The sequence below is a fragment of the Charadrius vociferus genome, unplaced genomic scaffold (assembly GCF_000708025.1).
Source record: "Charadrius vociferus isolate BGI_N301 unplaced genomic scaffold, ASM70802v2 scaffold115, whole genome shotgun sequence".
In the NCBI taxonomy this organism is placed as follows: Eukaryota; Metazoa; Chordata; class Aves; order Charadriiformes; family Charadriidae; genus Charadrius; species Charadrius vociferus.
This window is the reverse complement of record NW_009648636.1, coordinates 830,373-848,855: the sequence shown is the minus strand read 5'-3', so window position 1 is coordinate 848,855 and position 18,483 is coordinate 830,373. Positions and strand designations below refer to the sequence as shown.

At 37.6% G+C, this 18,483-nt stretch overlaps 1 protein-coding gene across 1 annotated transcript in view; it reads right to left on the bottom strand.

Annotated features, from left to right (window-relative positions):
* Positions 1-4,511: 4,511 nt before the first annotated feature.
* The window catches only part of LOC104287570 (golgin subfamily B member 1-like), a 39,999-nt gene continuing 26,027 nt past the window's right edge, over positions 4,512-18,483 (bottom strand). Inside the window, exons 22-31 of the mRNA XM_009886293.1 lie at positions 16,464-18,481; positions 13,506-16,370; positions 12,975-13,126; positions 11,308-11,467; positions 9,278-9,430; positions 7,962-8,129; positions 6,958-7,055; positions 6,491-6,625; positions 5,472-5,590; positions 4,512-4,663 (exon numbers count right to left, since the gene is read on the bottom strand). Coding sequence (XP_009884595.1) covers positions 4,512-4,663; positions 5,472-5,590; positions 6,491-6,625; positions 6,958-7,055; positions 7,962-8,129; positions 9,278-9,430; positions 11,308-11,467; positions 12,975-13,126; positions 13,506-16,370; positions 16,464-18,481 — 6,020 coding nt within the window. The remainder of the gene's footprint in view (positions 4,664-5,471; positions 5,591-6,490; positions 6,626-6,957; positions 7,056-7,961; positions 8,130-9,277; positions 9,431-11,307; positions 11,468-12,974; positions 13,127-13,505; positions 16,371-16,463; positions 18,482-18,483) is intronic.

Genomic DNA, 18,483 nt, shown 5'->3' with positions numbered 1-18,483 from the left:
TTTCTCGTGGCATGTTTAAATTTGCTTTTTCTTAGAGGGTCATCATCACTCTTGAACAACCAACTAAAAATAACCCCACAAAAAGTCTCAGGAAAGCGTTTGCTGTGTGTTTTTAAATGACAGCTCCTCTGTAAGGTGAAGTGCTCGCTACAGGACCGATTCCATATTCGTTAAGTGGTAAATACCTTACCAAGTGGTTATTCTGGGAAACAGAACAAGAGGCAGCTGCCACACCTGCCCAGGAACAACTCAACTTCAGTGGTTGGCCAACACATCAGACGATGTCCTGAACTCATTGAAATTCATGGCAAAACTCCCACCAAGGGGGCGCCTGAATTTCACCAAGACTTATGTTTCAGATTCCTTGGTTATTTTTAGGACTGTACGATTGCCTCTTTAGGCAGTCGCGGAGAGGGAAGGATTTTATTTTTCCTTCTCTGGCAACTTCACTCGGTAAGGAAGGGTACTTCAGAAATGGGAAAGGACTGAAAAACAGCACTTGTCCAGCAAAGGCCTCTCCCTAACAGCGCAAAAAGGTATTAAGCATCATTTTTGCAATTATTGCAAAAACGTATTTGACTTCTGATGGCGTTACAGCTCCACCGGAGTGCTACGGGCACAGGCAGGCCAGGAGCGGTGGCAGAAGGGTTGCCAGCATTAGGGTTTGCCCCGCACCCCATTCATGCGGCCCCATTTGTGGGGTTTGAAATCTCTCAGGCTGTTCAGAGGATCCCTGCAATAATACCCTGGAGATCTACAAACAACAGGAACAGTTTGGGTTTTTCAGGTTTGAGCTGCATGAAGTTCCTGATGTTCAATCCTTTCCCGTAAGCTTTACAAAGCACGACTGTGACATATGACTGATCCAACACTCTCAGAAATGGAAGCGTAAGTTGATGATATAACATTATTTTAAATAAGAACAATCATTTTAATCCTTGTTGATGTGCCTGTGACTGGTAGATTCTTTTTCACATATGGAAGTAGAGTAACTTTATCACATAAATTTGTTAGCAGCTTTAATATAGGAACATTTAGCCATTAGTTCTAGTAGCTGGTATTTTTGAACATTCATTCATGTTGCCATAAATTGTTATTTTTGTCAAAAACCCTCAGGAAAGGCTTTTAGAATGTAATAAACCAACCATTTACAGCAGTATCCAACGTCAGAGAACTGCACCCAGACTCTGACTCCACCAGTGTAAAACAGAAGGAAAACCCAGTTCTTAAAATACATCAGAAATGACGTCAGATGAGATACTAGAATTTAAGAGTAGAAAATTTTAAAGTAGAGAAATGCAACACAGCTCTGAGAGTTCAGCATCGCTCCTTGGCTCTAAGAGGGCTGGACAGGACCAAGATGTTTAGTCCTCCATGGCGAGAAATGATATTCCCATTCATTCCTAGACACAACATTTCATACACAGCTTGAAATGTAAAACTAAGGTCAGTGCAGCCATATGTGGAGAAACAAACTTCAGAGGGAAACCCCAGCCAGTCTTTACAAGTTACGCTTTAGAGGGCTGGCAGTCACTCTTTATACTTTTACTCACTATTGATTAGATTCCAGAGAAGCCACTGATACTTCCTAATAAAAATCAATCACCGAATTTGTTAATTTCCCATTTAAAAAAAAATAATCTTGCTTTGCTTATCATTACTTAATTACAAGGTGAATGAACTGATAAAGAGCGCTACTTAAAATTTTCATGGATTAAGTTACGTTATTGCTTTACAGCTGCTGAATTTGTAGGTTTAATAATCATTTTCACAAAGCAGCTATTTGGAAATCTTTTTTACCAGATGAAGTTTCTAAATACATTTCCTAAATTTGCTGAATTTTAATTTTTAGTTTCAATTTTTATTTTTCTAATTCCCAGTGAAAAATTAAATACAATTAACAGAGAACTTCCTTTTTGGTTTCTGCATAAGGCCTGATGTCCGGGCAGCAAACACTATTGAAGTGTTCTTCCAGGTTTCAGATAGACTAAGAAGGTTTCATCGCACTCTACTGATCCTTTCAGCGATGAGGAAAACTTGCACGTTTCCCTGCAACCGTGCAGTCAAAACTGAACTAGCTTACACCAGGAGACCCTTTGGAATTCCTCCAAAACCTGAGGCAAACAGCAAAGTCCAGCAAGTGTGTAAATCCCCCAAAGATTTCAGACCAAGTGAAGTGAAGCATTAAAATCATGAACTGTAAGAGGAAAAAAAAAAAAAAAAAAAAAAAAAAAACCACCTCCCAGGGAAGTACTTACCCTGGAAACGGTGAGGATTTGTAAAAGCCTCTTGGTAAATGACATGATCTCACCTTCCATTACACTTATATCAGCTTCTGGAATGGAGTTCACAGAATATCTACAAGTGTAAAGTCATTTTTGGAAACTTTTTTTTCCCCCCCAGTTTGCGCTTATCACAGTGACAGCACAAAGGCCTAGATAAACTAGGGCAGAATTTCTAACATCTCTGGATCCTTTCCCACTCGCTTACCTGCTACGCCTCATGACAGAGGGTTGTTTTCTCCCCAGAAGACAAAAATCTCTCACACTAGACGAGTAAGACTGGAAGGATTTGTAGGTTCACTGTTGTCATTGCATTCTGCTTCATTATAACACAATTAGCTAAGACTAGCTCATTATCATTCTGTTAACAGCCATCTTCAAGCTGGAAGGGGAAAAGTCTTAACATGTACAGTACCCGTGTTTCAACTGTACTTGCGTGGCGGAAAGACTGAAAACAGCCGACTTATCTCAGTACTTGGGTGACACAATGGCCAAAACCAGGGACTGAATCAGCAATCAGCCATTCAAAGGAGACGAACCATTACCATTTTATGAAAACAGACATCAATTATATAGGAATATATTGGGTTTCTATAGAAATCCAGACCTTTACTAGACTAAGAAATATTCAAGAACTGTGAAAAGAAGAAAGTTTACAGGATTTACCTACAGTGGTAACTACAGCTGGCAGTATTTCCGTTCCACCTGACAAACACAAGCGATGCAGAGCATCAGATACAATTTGGTAAATGTTAACTCTGCAAACATAAATGCCACCCAATCCCTCTTTCTAACCTGTCACGCGACCACACAGAAAACCACATACAAGAATCCTTGGACCTTAAGCAGATCATTCACCTCATTAACATCTCTTCAAAGGCCAACTTGTATCTGCCCATCAGTAAAACCTATGGAATCCTTCCATTTCCATACTCATTAGGTTTTTCTTTTCCCACAAGACTTTTAGGATTTTAGTCTAGCTAACAGGAAATTAAATGGCTACTCCTTTTTGTGGCTTTATGCCTACTCCTTTAGACTCAGCTTGCTTTGATTGTATCTCCATTTTACACACACGTAAGCGGAAAAGCAGACAGAACAAACACCAACAAACAACTTGGGATGTGAAAACAACCTTCCAGCTTCCACAGTCTTCACAAAAAAGCCATTTTTTGAATCAGAGAAAGAGCTGTGCAGTTTCAGAGCACATTATAACAAAATTTGGATGCATTAATATGCAACGCATAACACTATTACATGTCTACAAAAACTAAATGCAAACCCTCTACTTCTTGTAGCCTCTTAGTTGAAAACGTACCCTTTATTCATTTGTATCTTGAAGCCCAAGTATGTAAAATATGTAAGGTTGGGTCTTTACAAGCTTGGATTTCATGTTCTGAGCAGCTGAGTAACATTTTCCCCCAAAGATACACAGTAACTAAACCCACCAAGATAAGTGAAAGTGAACAAAAAAAACCCCAAACAAACAACAAGAAACAACATCAAACCAACCAACACAAAAAACCCAAACAACCCCCACAAGAAAAACTACAGAAATCGCACCTTTAAACACCAGTAAAGGAATATAAGAAGTTGTAGACATTTCTCCATGTCATCTCAATTCTGAATCTTTAATCATCAGCCTCCCTCATTACCATATACATATTGGGGCACCTTGTCAGAGCCATTACAAACTGTGTGGCCAAAGAACAACCGTCTTATATCTTTTATTTTCAGCCAAGAACAAAAAATAAATCAAAAAGCCAGTAGTTCTTTCTTTATTGCACTCTATAAAACCTCTTGTTATAAACAAGAAGCCAATAAACAGTAATAGCTGATTATTCCTTTAAAATTTATAGTTTAACTCTTAAAATAAAATTTATATAGAAAAGATATCATTTACAACCCATTCAGTAGTAATCAATCATTATGTACTCACAAACAATATTAAATAACTTGTATGCAGCAGTTTCTTTATAGGGCAAAGAGAGGGGAATATTTTCTCCTTAGCAAATATAATATTCCACTGATAAAGAGCAATTCAAGTCAACTTTGGAGCAACTGTGATATACACAAATTTTTTTTCAGAAGCATAAGATTCAGGTAGTGTAACAAGAATATATACAACTGTGTCCAGTGCATAGCTTAACAGCAGCATGTGAAAAGTCTATTATCTTGAATTGGCACACCATTACCTACAGAGAAATAATTTACCCAGAAAATGCAGTGTATTCAGAGAACACCAGTCAGGCACAGTAAAACAACAAGATGTAGTGTAACTAGGTACGTGAGGAATAAATAGCGGGATTTTGCTCTGGAGGTCAGCAGCTTAGAACAGTAAAGACTTCGCCCTCGAACCCATCTTCTGAAGGAAAGGGCTCCTCCTTTCATCTGGTTAGGAAACAAAAAACATCAAATAAGTAATCAGGAATACAGATGAGAAAAATCTCCACTCTAACTTGAGATTTCTGAGGCACGAGACACCTTTTGCCTCTGATGCAGCAAAGGATGCAACAGCACAGGCTGTAAGCATAAATGATTTAAAGGCCAAATAAAACAGCATTGGTAAGAGGAGAGGAACGGATACAAGATATTCATGTATTATGTAATTACATAACTGCATAATTATATGCATACATATTTTATTTAATGGCCACATGTGCAACATAAATATGATTACTCACATTTTAATTTGGCCAGACATAATGTGTTATATGGCGTGGTTTACACAGCTGCCTGTATTTAACTCACCATCCACAACCCAAACAGAAAGAAATTAAGGATGTTTTTTCAGTAAAGTGTAGTTTCAGCAGCAGCTTGCTGCTTTGAATGGACGCCTCTATGGCCCCCCCATCCCCATGACGTCTAACAAGAAAAGAGCACTTCTCGGTCAGCTTTTCAGAGACAAGGCAGATGAGACAAGCAGCTGCTTCATGCTAGTGTTTACATATAAAGAGGACAACCCAAAATCAGTGACTCCCAGTCGCTCAGAAAGGAAATCCATACTCCGAGAATGAGTGACAGTTGAAAGAAAGGTATAGCAGAGGGGAGACAGGAAGGAGTAGCATGAAGGAGATAATGAGCTGTGCTGTCTTCAGTCCAGTACAATCCAGTCTGCAACTAGCAGTATACAATATGCGTGCCACTTCTGAGCAGCTCATAAATTCAAGGGTTTTAAAAGCTTTCATGTACTTACCTTTCGCACAATAACATGTTCACTAGGATTGATGATTAAGGCTTCTCTTTCCTCCTCAGTTTCCATCTGAACCGCATATTCGCTAGGTACAGACCTGTAACTGCTTACTTCAAATCTAGAGAAAAATTAAAGGGAGACAATGGAGTACTGAATTATCTGCTCTTTAAAAGTACAGTATTCACTTAAGAAACATTATTTTGCATTCTTACATTACTGGGGGAATGTCCCCACAAAAAGCAGTACGACTTTGTGTTGCCAGGTCTTTTTCAACCTCTATTTGCAATCTACTCTCAAGGTGTTTCATTTATTCAGAATAACCTCATCATTGCTAGCTGACTGAATGGTGATTTTCAGATGACGGTAGTGATGGACACTTTATGTAGGCAGATGGATAATGGTATTTTAAATCTAAACAGTGGCTGTACTAAAGCTGTTATATGTAAGATTTTTTTCTAACTTGGAAAAAAAGAAATACCACTCACTGAGTCCAACATCTGAAGCAAGAAGTTAAATAAAGAAAAAAAAAATCCCAAAGCCCATAACATTTTCTTGATCCATGGAATCAGAGACAGCTTTTTCACACAGTTACAGATGCATTTTCATTTCTTCAGGTACTGCGGACTCACAAACAGGTTCTATTATTTGTTTGCTCTATTTGTTCTATTATTTGCTCAGGAATCTAACACCCATAGGAAAACCTATCACTAATCTCACTAAAGATAAAAGACAGGAAAAAAATCTGACACTCCATTTTCCAGTTCTGTAGTACACTTTGCATTTACTCCAGGCGGAGTGTAAATGAAAACCTCAGCATGTGTTTGTCCACAGGGAAGCAGAAGCAAAAGATGGCTTTGGCTCTCTGAACATGCAAGTTATTTCATACCCACGTAAGAGTTTAATGCAGCAACCAAACTGTCACATAATTCAAAAGTATAAGAAAAGAAAAAGAAATATGTTTTACAGAGACTCTTTCAAGAGAAAAACACCCCATGACTCACAGGCAGTAGTATTTTACCTGTTACTTTGCTCCTCAGAGAGTCCAAGAGCCTCTTCTGCAGCTTCTCTCCTCCTCTTCTCTTCTGACAGTGTTTCTGTCAGCTGTGAGAGCGCCTGCTGCACTGAATCATACTGTTGCTCGGTCTCTGAAAGCCTATGACAACATGAAACCCGAAATCAGTATTTTAGGTCCTTTAAGAATTACTTTCTCATTCTTTGTTATGAATGAATGTCCTTTTTTGTGATAAAGACTTAATTAGAATGAGATGCTTTAGATTAGATATTGAAATAAAAAGTCACCAATAATTATGTATCTTTACAAAAACAAACCACAAATGTTACCAGATAATGACAATTCAAGAACCTGCCTGTGATTCATTTAATCCACTGTAAATCCACGTCTTTCCCTTAGAAAGGCATTACTTTCACACTTATAACATAGCTGTCAGGAAAACAATATTGCTAATACATGCTCTCAATCCTGACCTTTTTCTGAGTTCATTCAGCTCCGTATTGTCTATTTCAACAATAACCGCGGATCTTTCCTGTGGCGCTCCAGGGGGAACTTCTGCTCTAGTTTCATCCTAGAAAATATTACAGGGGAGAAAAAGCCAGTCACCATTTTTCTAGTAGCCAAAAATCTTTATTTCAATTAAAGCCATAGACACCATAAAGAGTGGAACAAACCACTCTTTGTGCCATTTAATCTTTTAATTTCCGGAACTGCAATTTTCCAAACCTGTTTTCTAACAGAAAGTTGATGTGTGTGCTGCAAGACTTGAAGGAAACATGTGCGCTGCACAACACGGCAATCTCTGAACAACGTCTAAAATGCAACAACATATCTACATAGTAATAGAACACTGACCGCAGTTTCAGGAGTAATGCAGCTATTCGTTTATATTTTAGTTTACAGTTCTCCTTGTTTGTATTTCTGTTTATGGAAGAGTAAGGGTTGCATTATATATGTATCCATATGATATTTTAGGTATTACATTAATTGTTACTGAATAACCAAGGCAGTACAGGAAAACTTTTGAAAAATGAAGAGATTACAAAGGCATAAGCTTACAGATGTGTATGAGGCATTGGCAGAGGGTACTGAAATGCTGAACTGGTAATCTAGATCTCGCGTCTGAAAACATTACACAAACACCTTGCAAAATGATTCACGACTGGTGTGAAATTATCACTAAACTTTGTGAACCAATGATTAGTGATCATCCAATTGCCACTGCCCGCTGTAAACCAATTCAAGATCATACTTCAAAACAAAAAAAAGCTTGTATGAACAGCTTTCTTAAATGAAAAGTCAAATAAAAACAGCTTTACAACAATAAAGACAGTTATCTTCAGTGTATCATGGCCTAGCAGAAGTACTGAATCAGCATAACAAAAAGTATGTACTTCATTTTTAGCACGAAAACCAGAAAAGCGTAAGCACAGAAGATAAAAAAAACACCTAAAAACATTTCCATGTATTTGTTTACCTGAACAGTGCCTTGGAAAGATGTTACTTGCATGGTCTGATATTCCCTCTCCAGTCTTAAATAACGATTTTGCAAGTCAGTGTAACGAAGCTGGTTATCCCTTAGAGTCTGCGAAAGAGTCTTCAACTGGGCAGACAAGACAGCATTCTCTTCTGCAGACTGCACCACCTGAAACAAAGTAACATTTAAATTAATAAAAATCAGGAATTATCTCCTCCAGGAAATTACTACAAATTTTGAGACTTGATGTTGAAAACAACCAAGTACTAGTTTCAAAATTACATCAGCTTTTTGGCAAGCTCAAGGTTTGGTAAGGTTTAACTAGTTGTTTTATGAGCAGCGGAAAGAATGAAACCTGAGTATTGATTTCCCCTGCCACCAACACACCCAAACCAGAAACTCAGGGTTTTAAACCCCAATGCATTCCTCTACTGTGTTTGCTATGGTATCACCGCCTGGTAAAAGGCAGCATACATAGTTGCTACTTCAGGACAACGTATATAGCTACATAAGCCTGATAATCTAAACATGTTCACCAGGCAGTCCAGGAACGCACAGCAGTCGAGTTTTCATCTTTTCAAAAAACAGACTGTAATTGGGGTCTCCACCGGTTACCCAAACACTCATCTTCACTTGTAGCAGTTTGAGATTTCTACAAATGTTTCAAAGTTTGGTTGAAACTGCTATTAGGTTTATAAAATGTTTGGGTGAAGCACTGAAAACAGACACAATGACAGATGTAAGTTAACATAAACCTGATTTGCTCCTAATACCAGGCCAGGCAAAGAGAGATATACCATTAAGGGAACATTTCCAAGAACATTTACACACTTTTGAGAACAAAAGTGAACACAAACACATATGTCCATGTGGGGACACACACACTCTTACCATCTTAAGGGCCACAAAAGTGATCATCAAGAATGTGTAAGGAAAGGTTTTTGAGGTGTTTAAAATTTGGTATGAGATAGCTAAAAATCTTGTCCCATCTAAGACAGACATCTGCTTCTGTCTATAATGAAAAGTATTTTACTTTGACTAGAAGTTCAGCAGTGCCCCATCAATGTCTTCAGAATGCAGATTCAAATAAACCTCTCTCAGTCAAGTAACAAGTCAGGAAAGCCTGACAGAAAGATAATACTGACATCTGGTTTGCAATTTCCAGTCTAAGCCAACAGGGTTGTTTTGAAGAATCTAAGTTTTAAAGCACTCTAACTTTCAGTTATACAAGACTGCCAATTCAGCAGTATTTCTATGTTGATGCCAGCTCAGGTTCACAGGAGTTATTGAGGATCGTAAGTGCAGTTCTAAGTTACCTTTGAATTAATCTGCTGAAAATGCAGATCCTTCTGGTGTATCTCCTGAAGACAGCGCTGCAGGTCGTTTTGAAGCTGATTCTTCTCAGCTAAGATGTGTTTGATTTCCTCTGGCACGTCTGCACTTCCAGCGAGTGCGGCAGTTTCTAAAACCTTAAAAAGTATTAGCGTATTCAGGGTAAATGGTACAGAAGTTTTCTAAATAATATACAGCACCACTAAATATACATATGGACTACAAAACAATTTCCTTCTCACAAGATCATTTCCTTCTCACAAGGAATACATTTGCAAGAGACTTTATATATATATTTAAAAAAAAAAAACAACCTTCTGCTTAGTGTTTTCAACCTCAGTACTTTAATTAAAACAAAAAATTACCATCAAAAGGCAACCCAACCTAATTTTTAATTTGCAAATAGCATGAAGCACAAAAAAAAAAAAAGGGAAAAAGAAACCCAGAAAAAGCCAGATAAATATAAAACACCTTTTAAAACTTATTTTCAAACTAATAATGTATGGTATTCACAACTTGTCGAACAGCTATTTTGTAATACAAATTTAAAGCTGAAAGTCCATTTTGAAAGAAAAAAAACCCACACCCAACTTCATGACTGATTCTCAGGTTTGGCCTTCTTTATCTCTGGCATGTCAACATTTTGATGTTAATCTCCAATAATGGAGGGAAGTGTGCCATTTCTAATGCTTTATGGAATCTATTTTCCTATACAATCATGAAATGAAGACTTCTACCACACAAAATATTCCATAACCCAACAAACATTACTGTTCAATAGCTTGTATTTGTGATTTTAACCACAGAAAATGAACAGCCTATGAGACACAAACCTGACCAACTGAAACACTGATTTTAATGAAATTAAAAGGAATACGGTTTACTTCCTTTGGCACAGAAAAGGCAAATAAGAATATTATTCTAAAATAACACTTCCCTTGTCTAGAAAAGCAGACAGCAATTGCCAGACTGGGTCTCAGCTGCTGCCTTTCTAAATCTAGGATTTTGTTCCTGGCAGAAGCCAACTCCAGCTGCTTCAGGGAAGGGTAAGAACACTTCCATTAGGCACATCTCTCCTGTCTCCCCCCAATTAGGTCCTATTCTAATCTGCAGGAATTACAGATTGGTTTAGGCTCTGATGAATTAACTTTATTAGATCTTTAAAATTTGTTAGCATCAGGTATACAAATTCTGAAAACTGTTGTTGTCAGGGTAAACTACAAAGTCCTTTTTTGATCCTTTTTTTTTTTTTGACACACTTTTTAAGGTGTGTCCCTGAAAACAGTTTGTAGCTATAATGCATCTGAAAAAATGTTTCCATTACCTGAAAGAGCACATCCTCTTACTAGTTTTGCATTTGTCACCAAATGTCCCCTATTCTTGCTTTCCTCCTCCCTCCTTTGAAATTTCTTTTTGTATTGCAATATAATACTTCCATGAAGCTGAGGTGAAGTGTACTACAAATTATTTACACCCAAGAATCATGTTTTCTCCACCGGTTTTCCTATCAGTTCTTCAATATCCAAATAACTTATTTGATTTAGACTGGTTTTCTAAAAAATAACATATATGCAAGTCGTCTTGTTTGTCTATCTGTTCCCCCAATAGCATTTGCATCAGATAGCCAATTCTAAAACTGGATTTTAAAAGACAGTTCATGTCTCAAAAAATTATGATGCTTCTATACTTAGTGTAATCCACCACATGAGCAAATTTTCTCTGTTATTTTATCAACGTATGAGAACCCCATGATTTTTCTTTGTTTCAAAGAAGTTGCTCAATATATCAGACTGCATTAAAAAGTGTTTTTAATAATTCAACTCATTTGCTTGGAATAGTTGTAACTTGCTGATTTGACCCTAGGCAACACTGACATACAGGTAACGCACGCAGCAGCCTCCCATACTTCACTATCATACACTGTATAGTTCTCATTTGGAAAGCAGCCTGCAAATTTAATACAATAAACTGGTGGAAGTAGATTCGTGCCTCCTGCTATGCGTCATTTGTTTACCTTGACTGGGTAATTGCTGCCAGCGGAGACTGATTTCTTAACAATCGTGTCTTGTTGCAGCTTCTGTAGTTCTGCAATCTGTCTGTCTTTCTCAGCAACTGTGATTTGATATTGATTTCGCAGTGCCTGGGACTCTGAGAGGAGGAGGTTGTTTTCCATTCTGAACATAAAATAGTAGACTAGATGTTAAATGATAAGATATAGACACTAGTGAATCAAAAGGTTAAAGCTGTACTCACGGTTATTTCTGAGAAAAGTAATGGTATTTTTTTTGAACTGTTATATGCAAATATGGAGCACTACATGAACATTCTCAATACATACTTCAGTTTAAAGATACCTGCTAAAAAAAATAAATCAGATAAAGCCTGGAAAATGATAACATCACGTTTGTTTCGTCGGCTGGGAGACGAGAGAAGTTCATTGCCTGCAAAGATACTAACATCTATTTCAGCTACCTAAAGACCAAGGTTGCACAGCAAAGCAACTCCAGGTCACAAGTGTGTAGAGTGCTGCTCACGACAGCCAGTCTACCCTGCTGCAAGGACACAAGTTTGAAAAGGAATACCCCAGACTCAGAAGACTGAAATAAACAAACATGCCACATCTCCAGAAACTGCTGTTATACACAAGCAGTATCACAAAGGGCATAAAAGTAATTTAAATCCTTTTAAATGCAACTTAATATATGTTTTTAAAGTTTGGGGGGAAAATGGGAAAAGACTATTCATGCTGTTCACTGGTTAAGTCTACAAGTTAGAAGGAGGTTTGAATATTTCATGCCAACTCGCTCACATTTGCAAGGATGAATGTGGGGCTGGCCTTTTGATCTACACCCCCTTCCCCAAAAGCTTCTAGTATAAGACAGATATCATCTTACACAGACTTTAATTTGAGATCTAGAAATTGCTCCAGGGACAATAAAATGCAGTAAGGCACTAGGACACTGCCTACTGGCCTCCAATTCGGCCAAAATTATCTTCACTGAACTGATCATAGCATGCTTTCGCACTTCAACCATCTGCACAAGTTTAAAAGCTTAAAGAACAGCAGCAGCCTAAGATGCTGTTGATCTGCCTCCACTGAGCGCCACTTAAAAATGCCTGCTGCCTTCCTTTGAAGCAGACCTCATGCGGCATTCGCAGAATTAGGCCCGAGGTGTCACATTATTCATTTGTCACAGACGATGCAAGATGTGAACAGTGCTGAAATGGACTCTTGAATCTACAAAAATAATGCTCAAGTGTGAAATGAAGTTAATTTTCAATACGTAGTTGAGCCAAATACGCGACACCTCAGACATTTTTTAAAAAAGGAAATGTGGGGAGAAAATGTTCAGCCATATCAATCATTAAGAACGGGACTGAATACCAAGCGTTGAAATAAGATTCTTAAACTGTAGTTCCGTATATCCAAGTCACCAACAGAACGATAAACATTCAATTAAGACTGTTTGAAATTTTACATAAACAAAGAGACCATTACCTAAAGATAGAAGGATAACCATGAACAAAGACAACTCTGTGAAAGCTGATTTCACACATCACAGAAATATTCTTATCCCACTGCTAAACTATACGTGATCTTGGTTTGCATCAGGTTGTGAAGTCACTGAAGAACTCTAAACAAGAGCCACACGTACTATTTGTTAATTTTAACATTTATACCTCAATCCAGCAAGCTCATTCTGGTATGATGCAATCTCTCGCTCAGTTTCTGCTTGGAAGGCTTTTGTCTGATGCAATGCCTTCTCCAAATCATCAACCTTGGTCTTCAGTTTTGATATTTCAACAGCTGCAAGGCTGGCTCCTTCTTTAGCCTACGTTTAATAAACATGGTTAGTGAACCAGAATGAAAACTGTATGATTGAAGTTTTATTAGTGCTAGAATTCTAACCACAGACTAATGCTTTTCCCCCACTTGCTTCTGTTTAACAGGATAATTATCTAAACTGCCAAAATTGTAAACACGCATTCTCTAGTCACACAATGTTTTCTTAGCACTCACATAATTTACAAAGTTAAACTTCAGAATCCATAAAGTCTCTAAGCGTTCTCTGCATTAAAAAAAAAAATAATCACCAATATTTCCCTATTGTTCTGAGGCATATCCAAACTACTTTTAAAAGAATTTATCTCACGGATGCTGTTACAACCAATGGGAAATGAAGCTGTGCCCTGTTTTGTTTCAGAAGTTACCTTCTGATTGCTGAGTTCCTGCAGCAATTTGTCTCGGTCATCCTGAAGACTGGCCATAGCCTTGGAAAACGCTTCAATCTGGTGAACATAATTCCCACACTCAGATGAGAGTCTGCTCATCTCCATCTCACGACTGACTAACGTCCTACAGAGATTTTCAATTTCATCAGCAATCTGATCAAGTGTAACCTTATCTGCAGCATCAAAAATAACCCGATTCAGAAGAGAATTTTCTTTGAGCATACTGATCAGATGTAATTTAAAGCCATCCAATTCAGCCTCAAGTTCCTCTCCTTTCTTTTTCTCCGTCTTGAGTTCAGATGTGTATTTGCTCTGAAGTACCTTTAAGTCCTCTATTATCCTATCTCTGTCATTTTGCAGAGCAGTCATTGCTTTCCCAAAGGCCTCATTTTGGGACCTCAGCTCACTATTTTGAGATTGAACTTCTAATATCATCTTCTCTGCAAAAGCACCAGGGTCATCTCCATCTTCAAGTGTCAAGAGAGTCTTACTGTATTCCTCATCTGCATCCTTAGTATTTCTGCCTCTTGATTTCTGGAGTTCTCGAATCTTCTTCTGAAGATTTTCTCCATACTGTCCACTGGATACCCATTCTTTTTTCTGAACACTATCACTAGTTCGCAGTTTCTCTCCAGATTCAGAAACAAGCTTCTCTTTGTTTAATGATGCAATTAAAGATTCTAAATCATTTATTTTAGACACTAATTTTTTATTTTCATGTTCCAAAGTTTCAGCAGTATCCTTTTGCAGTTGATTGGAAAGGTGCATTTCTTTCATTTGTTTTTGAAGGTCATATTTTTCTTGTTCGAGGCTTTTAATACAGTCCAATTTCTGCTTAAGTAAGTCTTTCAGCTGATGGTCTTTCAGAGATAAAACTTGATTAAGATCTTCCCTGTACTTTATCAGCTGTGCACTTAGCATTGCATTTTCAGAATGAAGATCATCTCTCTGATTGAGAAGTATCCTTAGTTCTTGCTTCAAAGCATTATTCTCACTTGCATTGCCAACTATAAGTCTGTCCCGCTGATTTAAGACCTCTTGATGAAGGTGTTCCAGTTCTTTATATTTGGAAAAAAGATCATCCCGATCATTCTGAAGAGATGACATTGATTTTTTAAAGGCATCTACTTCACTGGCAATTGCAGCCTTATCTTGACCTGCTTGGTCTGCTTTCATCCGGAGACTCCTCAATTCTTTTTCCATCCTCTGACAGGACTCCTCAGACTGTTGTCTCTCTAGCTGCGAAGACCTTAACTGAAGTTCATACTCTTTGATTTGGTTTCTATGTTGCGTCTGTACCTGATTCAGATAGTCAGAAATCTCATCACCTTTTGAAGAAATGAGTAAGGAAATTTCTTTGTCTTTGCTATTTAGCATGATCTTCATTTGCTCAGAAATGGTAATCTGCTTTTGCAACTCAGCATTAATTTTTTCCTTCTCAGCTAGAAGCTGTTGCAATTCTTGTTCCTGTCTTGTAAAACTACTTTCCAGAGCTTTTATCTCTCTTCCTGCACTTTTACTATTCTCTATGAGATGATTAAGAGAATTATTTTCTTTAAGGAGTGCTTGCAAAGCTGCTTCTTTGGACTGAAGAACACTCTCCAATTCTTGCTGCCTGGTGAAAAAATACGTATTTTCTTCCTTTATTCTGCAGAGCTCTTCATAGCGTTGCATATCAACAGATTTTTGCCTCAAATACAGTTCATCCTTTGTCTCCTCTACCACAGAATATTTGATATTCAACTCTTGAATCTGAGTAATTTTGTCTTTCAATTCATCTTGTAAAGACGTTATTCTTTTATTACTGTCTTCTATCTGTTTCTCTTTATTTTGGATGGCCTCTTTGAACTGCATTTCCCAGGTTTTCATTTCAGTGATTACCCTGTCCCGGTCATCCTGGAGAGAGGACACACACTTCGTAAAAGCAGCTAATCGTGCCAAAGCTGCATTCAAATCTGCTTGAAGCTTCTTGTTTTGAGAGTCCTTAATGTTAACTTCCTCTTGCAAACTGTGAATCTCACTAACTGCCCTATCTTTTTCTCTCTCCAGGACACCGTGTCTTTCTTCTAGGTTCAAAAATTCTCTTTTGTGAACCAATTTTAATTGTTGAAGATTAAATTCCAATTCTCTCTCATAGTCTCTCTTTTGAATTTGTAGTTCATCTTCTTTCTTTTTAAGTTCTTTTCTCCAATTTATATTCTCATCTGTAAGTCTGTCCACTTCATTCTTTGACTGATCCAACAAGTTCATCTGTGAAGAAAGCTCTCCCTTGAGACAATGTATTTCTTCATTTGATTTTGCAAGCTTTTCTGAAATATTACTTAAGTCTTTTTCGAATTTTTCACTTTTTGACTGTGCCAGTTTCACAGATCTTTCCAAATCCAGGATCAGCTCCTGAAACTTTATAGAATCCTTTTGCAAATGGTTGATCTCCTGCTGTTTCTCCTTTAGCAGTTCTTGCAATTCTTTCGTTTTGTTTTTACTTCCATTATTATCCCTCTGAGCACTTTTCACCTTCTCCTCAAACATTTTTACAAGGTGTAACTGCTGTTCTTCTTTCTCTCTGATCACATTACATTTTTCTGCCTTTAATTCTTCCAGTTGCTGTAACAGCAAGTTATTCTGCACCTGTGCTGATTTCATTCTATCAGTAAGATGATCAACCTTTTTAACATGATTAAGCAATTCTGTCTCAAGAAATTCTCTCTCATTCTTTACTCTGTAAGAACTTTCTTGTACATTTTCTAATTCTTCCTGTAACAGACATTTATCATCCTCTAAAATCTTAACTTTTTCATTTAGACTAACAATTTCTTGTTTAAGGCTTTTACATTCCACGTCCAGCTTTGTTAGACAATGATTTTTATGGTCCAAAGATTTTTCAGTTTCTTGTGCTTTTTCTGAAATTAATTTTCTTTCTTGTTCTAGGACAAGCACATCTTGCTCTTTGTCAGAGAGTTTATCCTTTAACACATTAATGTCCTTTAACAATGATTCATTCTCATATAACGCATCACTGATTTTAGATTGCATATCAGTTTGGTACACTTCCACTTGAACTTGGAGCTCTCCCAAAGCTGCTTTAGTTACAGTGATGTTATTATGAAGGATATCATTTTCCTTCTGGATTTTCTCTAAAGCCTGCTTTAAATTTTCAGAAGTTTGTTTCAGCTGCTCATTTTCCTCCATTAGTTGATGATTCTGATCAGTGAGTTCCTGAAGACGATCCTGGTGTTCTTGCGTCCTTGCTTCTTGCTCACGGATCTGCCTTTCTGCTTTACTTTGTAATTCGTCAACCTCAATTTTCTTGGATTCAATGAGTTGTTTCAGTTGGTTCTTAGTAAGCTCATTTTCATCTAGGAGTTTTTGTAAACGCTTCTCAAGAGCCTCCTTCTCAGATTCTCCTTCCCTGAGCCTTTGAATAGCCTCTTGCTTCTCTTTTCTAGTGAGATCAATAACTTGCCTCATATCTGCTATTTTACTACTGATATTCTCATAAGCCTGAAGAAGTGATTCATACTCCTGCTTTAACTCACTATGTTTAGCCTTCCATCCTGTTAATTCAACTGTCTGAGAATCTTTTAAGGTATTGAGTTGGAAAGAAAAGGCCTCTTTTTCCTGAACTATAGTCTCCATGGTGGATTTAAGACTTTCGCATGCCGCAGTGAGGTTTTCATTTTCAGTCAACAGTCTAGCATTTTCAGAAACGAGCCGCTCCTCTTCAGACAATGGAGAAACAGTACTTGAACTTTGTTTTTCTCTACCAAGTTCTAACAACTGTTCAAGCATACCTGTCTTGTTCACCAGTTCTTCTCTTTCCAACAGCAGCTTATCAATCTGGTCTTTTAGACATTTATTTTCTCTCAGGGCTTCTTTACGTGATATTAAAGCCGCCTGTAATTTTCTTTGAAGGCGCTCTCTGGACTTTTCTTCTGCTATAGTTCTTTGCTCTTCTGGTTTAGAATCATTTACACTTGATGTTTTTGACAGTGGCTCTTCAATCATTTGCATTTGTTCCTGGATTTGACATTCTGTTGCTTCTCTAGGTTTAGTTTTCCCGGAGTAATCAGTCTCTGATAGTTGAAAACAGGTGCCTTTATCTTGTAACTTTCCTTGAAAGGAATTACTTTCTGGACAAAACTCTCCCAGTACTTTTTCAGTATAATTTTCTTCCTTGAGCTCTCTGCATGACGCCACAGGTCTACTCATCTCAGCCTTCTCACGTAGCATACATAGCTCTGTCAGAAGTTTTTTGTTTTCTTCACTGAAATGTTTTACCTCCTTTTTCATATTAATTAGTTCCAAATCGGACTTTTCCAAACAACTGAGAAGTTTCTCTTTTTCATCCTTCATTTCTTCAAATGCTGTTTTGTAATGGTAGGCTTCTTCTTGGCCCTCCTTTATAGCTTCATTTAATAATTCTTTTTCCAGATCAAGTTTATCTTTGAGATCCGTAAGCGAACAACGCAACGCTTCTATTTCCTCGTCCTTTTCTGCAATCTCCTTCTTAGCTTCAGTTCTCAGTCTCTGCAGTTTCTCCTGGTTCATCTTGTAATCCTCTTCACTTTTTTTAATAAGTGCTTCTTTCTCATTATTTACGTGCTTAAGTGCTGTCTTAACATCTACAGCTTCAGCCTCATACGCCTTCAGCTTTTTCTGTAGGTGCTTTATGTCCTCCAACAAGCTGCCCATACATTGCTCCTGGTACTGCTCCTGCTGTCCCAAAGAGTCTAAGCTGACGGTTCTTTCTCTTTCATCAACAAATTCAACTGACATTTTCCTCAACTCTTTCTTTAACATTTCTGTTTCCTCCTGAAGTTTTGCGTAATTACTTCTTAGTTCTTTTAACTCAGTGTCTTGACTGGCCACTGATGTGATCACGTTTTCTGACTCTCTTAAGGATGCAACCTGAACCTTGCTCCTTGGTTTGTCTGATTCCAAATTCCTTTGGTCAGCT